Genomic DNA, 9412 nt, shown 5'->3' with positions numbered 1-9412 from the left:
ATAACCAAACATATAAAAAATATAACAAATAAGAATAAACTTTTTTTTTTTTTTTTTAGAATCAAAGAAAAAGTGACGACCAGCTTCGCTAAGCATATATAACAAATAAGCCAAGATTGGAACATATTACATTTATAAACTAAAGATATGAGGTTAATACAGATTATAAATACACCACCCAAGTGAAAATTCATTATCAAATAGTAACCTCCGAAATATATCTATCTAATATGCAACGATTACAATTGTTAACCTATATTACATATACCTTGACTTAACTACTTTAGGAAGAAAAAAAAAAAAAAAAAAAAAAAAAAACCCTTTCTCCTGACCCCCAACAATGGGGTCCAGAGACAAAATCTACTAAAACAAAAAAATAAAATAAAACCCCAACTGACTGGCTCAATCTCAAGGCCTTCACTGCTTCCACCCCCTACCCCACCCCCCCTCCCGAGGTTCCCCCATCAGTACCCAGCCTGTCATTATAGCTCCTCCCTTTCGACTCCCAAACTAGAGAATGTGACTTAAGATTCTGACCAAATATTTAGTATCTTTTAAAAGAAGAGTAAAGAAAACCACAGGGTTGCATGGAGTGGTAGTTGCATGGAGTGGTAGTTGCATGGAGTGGTAGTTGCATGGAGTGGTAGTTGTATGGTTTTGAGCATAATGAAAGGCTCATTTTTTTTTTTTTATATATAACAAACATGTCATACTTAACCTGCTCTCTGTAATAGTTTTGCACAGAGAAGCCATGATCCTTCTCTTTTAGGGTCCCCCACCCACACTTCTGTTTCCGCCCCCTCCCCTGCCGAGTGCCCCATAGCAAGCCTCTAGCTATAGGGGCACTTGCGTGTGCTCGCTCCTGAGCTCTGCATCTCCATAAGACCACCCCCCCCCCCCCCCCCCCCCCGTCGTCGCTTGCAGTTCCATGCGGTCTGGCATGGTTCCAGAAGCCAGGCAAACCATCTGGCCATCTTCTCCTCTCTGAAGTGCTGCTGCAAGTGACATTTCTACCACCATATGTTGCTGCTTAAATTGACTAGAAGTTTGCTGTTGGTACTGGAGGAATAACTCTTATGGCCTGTACACACGGTCAGACTTTCCGACGGAAAATGTGCGATCGGATGTTGTTGTCGGAAAATCCAATCGTGTGTGGGCTCCATCTGACTTTTTCCGTCAGAATTTCCAACACGCAAAGTTTGAGAGAGCTGGATCTAAAATTTTCCGACGACAAAATCCAATCGTTTAAATTCCGATCATGTGTAGGCAATTCAAAACGGACAAAGTACCACGCGTGCGCAAAAAAATAAATAAATACAAAACGAAAGCTATTGGCTACTGCCCTCTTTATAGTCCCGAGGTACGTGTTGTACGTCACCGCGTTCAGAACGATCGGATTTTCCGACAACTTTGTGCGACCGTTTGGGCCAAAATCCGTCGGGAAAAAAAATCTGACGGATTTTGTCGTCGGAATGTCCGACCGTGCGCACAAGGCATTACAGAAGTGCCCTCGTCCCTCTATTCTCTAAAGCTGAAAGAGCTAGATGAGGTGGGGGCCCTGATAACGATTTTTGGGCACTACAATCATTGTACATTCCAGTTAACTTGCTCAAAGACTTGCCATCTCTCCCTTCTTACGCTATTCATCTTCATCCTCAAACGCTGCGACTTTCTTGCAGACAACCTTTTGTTTACATGTTGGAAGAAGTGCTGCTATCTATACATCCATATCTGTTCAGCTTTGGCATAATGTTAATATTTTGGAGTTTACGCAACATTTTTAGGCCACCACTTACAGTCCACGTAGTTTGGATGTTCTCTTAGAATGTTCTTATAGAGTTTCTCAGATTCGTGAAATTCACACAGAGCCTCAAACAACCTGGCCAAGTTGTAGGTGGTGGTGACGGAAATGGCGCTGTAATAATGTTCATCGTGTTCGGCTTCTGCTTTGGCGCGGTCTAAGGATGCCATGAAATATTTCTGCAAAATAGTATTACGAATTACTAACTTAATTAGTACCGATGACAACACGCACATCAGGGCTGGACTGGGACAGAAATTTGGCCCTGGACTTCATCCAGACCGGCCCACTTACATTTTGAGTGTCCCATCAGCAGCCCCCTTCCATCAGAGTGTCCCATCACCAGCCCCCTTACAACAGAGTGTCCCATCACCAGCCCCCTTACAACAGAGTGTCCCATCACAGCCCCCTTACAACAGAGTGTCCATCACCAGCCCCCTTACAACAGAGTGTCCCATCACCAGCCCCCTTACAACAGAGTGTCCCATCACCAGCCCCCTTACATCAGAGTGTCCCATCACCAGCCCCCTTACATCAGAGTGTCCCATTACCAGCCACCTTACATCAGTGTCCCATTACCAGCCCTCTTACATCAGAGTGTCCCATCAGCACCCCCTTACATCAGAGTGTCCCATCACCAGCCCCCTTACAACAGAGTGTCCCATCACCAGCCCCCTTACAACAGAGTGTCCCATCACCAGCCCCCTTACAACAGAGCGTCCCATCACCAGCCCCCTTACAACAGAGTGTCCCATCACCAGCCCCCTTACAACAGAGTGTCCCATCACCAGCCCCCTTACAACAGAGTGTCCCATCACCAGCCCCCTTACAACAGAGTGTCCCATCACCAGCCCCCTTACAACAGAGTGTCCCATCACCAGCCCCTTACAACAGAGTGTCCCATCACAGCCTCCCTTACATCAGAGTGTCCCATCACCAGCCTCCTTACATCAGAGTGTCCCATCACCAGCCCCCTTACATCAGAGTGTCCCATTACCAGCCACCTTACATCAGTGTCCCATTACCAGCCCTCTTACATCAGAGTGTCCCATCAGCACCCCCTTACATCAGAGTGTCCCATCACCAGCCCCCTTACAACAGAGTGTCCCATCACCAGCCCCTTACAACAGAGTGTCCCTTCACCAGCCCCCTTACAACAGAGTGTCCCATCACCAGCCCCCTTACAACAGAGTGTCCCATCACCAGCCCCCTTACAACAGAGTGTCCCATCACCAGCCCCCTTACAACAGAGTGTCCCATCAGCACCACCTAACATCAGAGTGTCCCATCAGCACCACCTAACATCAGAGTGTCCCATCACCAGCCCTCTTACATCAGAGTGTCCCATCAGCACCCCTTACATCAGAGTGTCCCATCACCAGCCCCCTTACAACAGAGTGTCCCATCACCAGCCCCCTTACATCAGAGTGGCCCACTGAGCCATCGGCCCACCGGGAAACTCCCGGTAGTCCCGATGGCCAGTAGATGCCTGACACACATATTATATATATTTATATTATACACGATTTATATAGCGCCAACAGTTTACTCTTTACAATGTATAGGGGGGGGCAACACAATTACAGTACAGTTCAATACAAAATGTACAAAGGGTAATAGCTGCAGAGAATGATATGTGAAGATATTTACACAAGTAATCTCGGTCCTATTCACTTTGCTTACTATGAAAGCCAAATAAAAGATGAACTTGTTCTTCTCTGATCATTCACCACCTGCAAGACTTTGAACCCCCACCTATGAGATGAGACGTGTTATGGCAATTCCAGCTTTCACTGGCTTCAAGTGAGGAACATTTTTTTTTGATCACCATGGTCAGTTTACATGCCTCCATCATCCGTTGCTCTCCCCCTCCCTCCCTGCCTGTCAGCTCTTGTGTTTGTCTGTGTAGGAGATTAACCAGTTGCCGACCAGCCACCGCAGGCACTGCGGCAAGTTGGTTTGGCTACGCGAAATGATGTACTGGTACGTTGGGTTCATGCACTGACTTTTTGCGGGTGCGCCCCCGCTGCACAACACAGGCGCTCGCCCGTGGGTCCGGCGGCCTTGATCGTGGGACAGAGGCAGAATGGGGGGGGGGGGGGGGATCTGCCTTTGTAAACAAGGCAGATTCCCGTTCTGACAGATGAGACGAGAGATCAGCTGTTCCTAGTGATCAGGAACAGCGATCTCTCTACTCCCTGAGCCCACCCCCCTGAAACTTTGTAAAAACCTCCCTAGGGAACACTTAACCCTTTGATCACCACTAGTGTTAACCCTTTCCCTGCCAGTGCCATTTATACAGTGATTTTTTTTTTTCCTTTTAGCCCTGATCACTGTACTGGTGTCACTGGTCGCCAAAAATATGTAGTAGAAGTAGTATACCAAAAATATGTAGCAGAATACATATTGGCCTAAACTGATGAATAAAATTAGTTTTTTTTGGATATGTATTTATACAAGAAAGTAAAAAATACTGAGCCACCAGGGAACGGCCGAAAGCCGCAGAGAAGCTCACAATCGGCGGGGGATCGGCGTATAACACGCACTTACAATTTTCCCCTGATTTTAAGGGGAAAAAAGTGCACGTTATAAACCACCTACTCTGTGCAATGGGAACCTCCTCTTTCCAAATAACCCTGCCGCCGCTCCTGGCCCCTCCTCTCTGTCCAGCGCCCCCCCCCCCATTGGGAAGCCGCTCACGAGTGCTCACCGGCGTTTCTCTGCTGTGTCCATCGTCAAAGACAGTGGGACTCGGCTCCATCATCACTGGCTTTGATTGACAGCACTGGAAGCCAATGGCTCCCAGTTACCCCCAGCAAAGCCAGCGAGACCCGGAAGCGAGGGGAGAAATGATCTGCGGACGTGCACGGCGTTGGATCGAAAGGGGTCTCAGGTAAGTAAAGAGGGGCTGAGGAGGTGATGCAGACACCTAAACATTTTTTTACCTTAATGCAAGGAATGCATTAAGGTAAAAAAAAAAATGTTTAGATTTCACAATCCCTTCAACTATCAATTTTAAATGAGAACATACATTTAAAGGCTTTATAGTGGAACTGCACGTCATCTGAGCACCACAAACCCAAAACACATTTTAAAGCGGAGATCCACCCTAAAGTGGACCTTCCGCTCATTGGAATCCTCCCCCCCTCCGGCGCCATAATTGGCACCTTTCAGGGGGGAGGGGGGTGCAGGTACCTGTACAGTACAGGTATCTGCACCCACTTCCGGCATAGCTATCTGCGGAAAGGGGCGTAGATTACGCCCCTTTCCGAAAGTCCCCCGCTGCCTGCTGGGAAACACACAGATCCCAGAGGCAGCGGGACCATCCTTATTGCGCAGCGTGACTCGCGCATGCGCAGTAGGTAACCGGGAAATGAAGCCGAAAGGCTCCACTTCCTGATTCCCATACCCAAGATGGCGGCGGCAGCACCACAGAGACGATCGAGAGATCGGCTTCGGGTGCCGACATTTCTTCATCTTTCCATCTAATAAATCTTCTGTTCTTGTTGTTTTAACTTTGGATAGTAAAACATTTTTTTTGCCAGTAAATCCCTTATACAGCCCACTTCCTGTATTTTATCTGGTCACTAGTCTAGGCTTATAACCTTTCACAGCTTGCTCTGTCTCTTGTGAGAGTTTGCCAGGAAGGGGGGGGGGGGGGGAGTCTTAAGAGGGCCAATAAGAGCTGCAGAGCTGGAGGTGTGCGTCTGTAAATCCAGGAAGTGAACAAGCAGCAGCTTCAGCTGCCCACAGTTAAAATGGCTGCAGCCAGACTCAGTGGAGGGAGATTTCTGCAGCATATTTGGCAAGTACAGAATCACAGTATATATAAAATAATATGCAAAGTGGTTGGAGGGAAGCTTCAAAATGGCAAAGAAGTTTTTATTACAAATTATGTGAGCAGACTGCAGTTCCTCTTTAAAGGGGTTATGCCTCCGTGTGTCTGTGTAAATCCAGGAAGTAAACAGGCAGCAGCTTCAGCTGACTGCAGTTCCTCTTTAAAACACAAGTAAATATAATATACTTTTATAACCATTTCCTAATGCTAGCAGCATTATGATTACTAAGTCAGTGTTGATTGAGAGAGAGTGAAGTTCCACTTTAAAGCGGAGTTCCACCTGTTTTTTAGTTTATTAAAAGTCAGCAGCTACAAAAAAAAAAAAGCTGTTTTCCTAGGATATCTTCCAGGACGGCATAACCCAAGTAGGCCTGCTGTTCTGGAAGATTAGAGAAAATTGACAGTTACTTACCAATAACCGTTTTCCTAGGATATCTTCCAGGACGGCAGGCCTACTTAGGTTATGCTGTCCTGGAAGTAGACTAGAGAAAAAAAAAAAAAAAGTGTAGCTGCTGACTTTTAATAAACACACTCTCCAGTCCCACGGTCCAGCGATGTGGTCACACGGAGCCTCGCTACTATCTGCGGCGCCATCATAGCAACTGCGGCCACCCGACTGTGTCAGGGCTGGCTTAGCCCTTCCTCCTCTGGGCTGGCCGCTCAGCTGTTGGCCAATTGTCAGCTCTCTTCTCTTTCCACAGTTACCAGCTGTTCCCGATGATGCTCGTCTGACCTGCCTATTTAAAGCCTTCCATCTCACTTTTGCTTTGCCTTCACGTTGGTCACATCACAAGGAACCATCTCCTGCTGTTTGTTTCAAGACTGGCTTCTTATCCTGCTTGCAGTTGCTCTCCTTGGATCCCTGACTTCTGGCCTGGCTGATTTCCCGATCTGGTTAATGAACTTTAGACTGGCCGACTACCCGATCTGGCTACAGGACTCTGGCTATGCTTGACTATGCTTTTTTCTATTTACCTTTTTATTTTTATTAATAAATAAATGTGATTTGATTGTACTTCTGTCTCTGTCTGTTTCATGGTTTCTGACACCGTGACAGCTTAAGGCTTCATGACCGGGCGCACACTGCACTGCGCTCCGCTAGCGGCCAGGCAATTTTCTGGGACCTGTGACGTGTCTCAGAAGATTGCGGGGAGGGAGGGGTCGCCTAGGGGGAGAGGAGTCGCCGCCTAGAGAGGGAAGTGGGACAGGAAGTCCCTCTCAAAACAAGCCCCCCCCCAAACAAAAATTACATGCCAAATGTAGCATGTAAGGGGGCGAGGAGTGCTTAAAGCGGAAGTTCCACTTTTGGGTGGAAATACGCTTTAACTGTATTGTTATAATTAAAAAAAACAAAAAAAAACAAAAAACACATGACAATACCTTAGCTTCACCCAGGTTCCCCAGGCGGAAATGAAGAGCGCCCACATTGTTCAGAATTTCTGGAGGGACGTCGGCTTGCACCTTCTCCTGCAGAATCCTGGTAGCCGTCCCGTACGCAGACAAGGCATTCTACAAAAAACAAAAAATGGTTTCACATCCAAAAACTCCATACCGGAAGATCAAACAGGAACTTTAGAAAACCCATCTTCACCTGGATATCCGTCTGCTCCAAAATCTGTGCAAGCTCAATCCACGCCTCCACATCGTCTGGGTACTGCTCGGTGACCTTCTTCAGGTGGCTCTGTGACCACAAGAGAGAGGTCATTATTCATACAAAATTCTGCATTTCCCTCAATGTAGAGATTACAGAGCAAAGCTTTGCTCAGACAAACCTTTGCCGTGTCCCGTTTCTCCTGGTCATCGGAGCCGGCGTACAGGGAGCCCAGGATCTTCATGGTCTCGTAGTTATTGGGATAGGCCTTCAGGACTTTTTCAAAACATTGTGCCGCGTTCTCCTTATCCCCTCTGTAAATGTACATCTGTCCCAAGCCGAAGAACGGCAGCACAAAAGAGGCTGCTGCAAACTGCGTGGCCTGATAGTAGTACTGGAAGGCCTGGTCGTAGTCCTCCTAAATAAGAGAGACAACACAAGTGCTATTAGAAGAGATGAGGGCCGGAGCACAGGTGAAAAACGGGCGCTTCGATAGCAAGCTAAAATCTGCTGCTTTTTTAAATTATTTTCAACAAGCTTTATTGCAAGCAGTGCAAACTCACAAAGCCAGACTGATACAATGCTCACTGCCATGCCCTCTCCTACTCTTTTCCCTTAGGTCCGGTTCACACTGAGGCAGCGCGACTGCCTCAGGCGACCTGGACATGACCGCTGCGTACAGGAACCTTTTTCTAAGTCGGAGCTCGATCCGATTAGGGCCTGACAAGTCGTCCCAGTGTGAACCGACCCTTAGTCAAAAAGCCCTTATTGGGGAGAAATGTACATGTACGTTGGTCCGTGCATGTGGTATGTGGTCAGGCGGACTCAATGTCTGCCGGCCACCTGCGGTACAGAGAGGCAGAACAGGGATCTCTGTAAACAAGGCGGATCCCCGTTCTGACAAGGGCCAACTCAGCGATCTGCTGTCCCTAGTGATCAGGAACAGCGATCTCTATGTTGTCCCAGCAAGTTCACCCCCCCCACACAGAACACACCCAAGGAACAGTTAACCCCTTGATCGCCCCCTAGTGTTAACTCCTTGTGTTAACCCCTTCCCTGCCAGTGACATTTATACATTGATAGTTTACATAGCTAGTAAGCCAGTTCAACCCGAGTGAGTGTCTACAATTGTCCCTATCCATTGCACACTCACATCGGTCCCTACCCTCAAGGAGCCCACAATCCCCATTCATATACTAGGGTCAATTTTGGACAGAAGCCAATTAACCTACCTGCATGTCTTTGGAGCATGGGAGGAAACCGGAGTACCTGGAGGAAACCCACGCAGGCACAGGGAGAACATGCAAACTCCAGGCAGGTAGATGTTGTGGTTGGGATTCGAACCAGCAACCCTTTTTACTGCTAGGTGAGAGTGCTACCCACTACACCACTGTGCTACCCCAAAAAGTGTCACTTGGGGGTCAGATTTGTCCGCTGCAATGTTTCAGTTCAACACAAAAAAAAAAAAAAAAAAAAAAAATAGATCGCCGCCATTACTAGTAAAAGCAATTAAAAAAAAAATTGTTTTAAAAGTCTCGAAAATCTATCCACCTTTTTGTAGATGCTATAACTTTTGCGCAAACCAATCATATGCTTATTGCGATTTATTTTTTGTAGCAGAATACATATTGGCCTAAACTGATCAATAAATTTGTTTAGATTTTTTGGATATGTATTATAACAGAAAGTAAAAAATGTTTTTCTTTCAAAATTGTCAGTTTTTGTTTATACTTTATAGCGCAAAAAATAAAAAACTGCAGAGGCGATTAAATACCACCAGAAGAAAGCTCTATTTGTGGGGGGGGGGGGGGGGACATCAATTTCATTTGGGTACAGCGTCGCACGACTGTGCAATTGTCAGTTAAAATGATGCAGTGCCGTATCACAAAATTGGCCTGGTCATTAACCACTTGCCTACCAGGCTCTTTCACCCCCTTCCCGCCCAGGCCATTTTTCAGCTTTCAGCGCTGTCACACTTTGAATGACAATTGCGCGGTCATGCTATACTGTATCCACACAAAATTTTTTATCATTTTCTTCACACAAATAGAGCTTTCTTTTGGGGGTATTTAATCACTGCTGGGTTTTTTTATTTATTTTTTTCCCAAAAAAAAAAAAAGACCAAAAATTTTGAAAAAAAAATAAAAATGTTTTTTCACTTTTTTTCTGTCAGTAAATTTTG

General features: G+C 46.5%; 1 protein-coding gene across 1 annotated transcript in view; it reads right to left on the bottom strand.

Moving 5' to 3' along the window:
• Positions 1–9412, bottom strand: part of CTR9 (CTR9 component of Paf1/RNA polymerase II complex) — a 34064-nt gene that overhangs the window by 12667 nt on the left and 11985 nt on the right. The window contains 4 exon segments of the mRNA XM_077453433.1: positions 1771–1980; positions 7020–7148; positions 7231–7320; positions 7412–7648. Coding sequence (XP_077309559.1) covers positions 1771–1980; positions 7020–7148; positions 7231–7320; positions 7412–7648 — 666 coding nt within the window.

The sequence above is a fragment of the Lithobates pipiens genome, unplaced genomic scaffold (genome assembly GCF_037356315.1).
Source record: "Lithobates pipiens isolate NorthernLeopardFrog02 unplaced genomic scaffold, aLitPip1_a1.2 Scaffold_24, whole genome shotgun sequence".
Classification (NCBI taxonomy): Eukaryota; Metazoa; Chordata; class Amphibia; order Anura; family Ranidae; genus Lithobates; species Lithobates pipiens.
The sequence above is the reverse complement of the archived record's forward strand: the minus strand, read 5'-3'. Positions and strand labels throughout refer to the sequence as shown.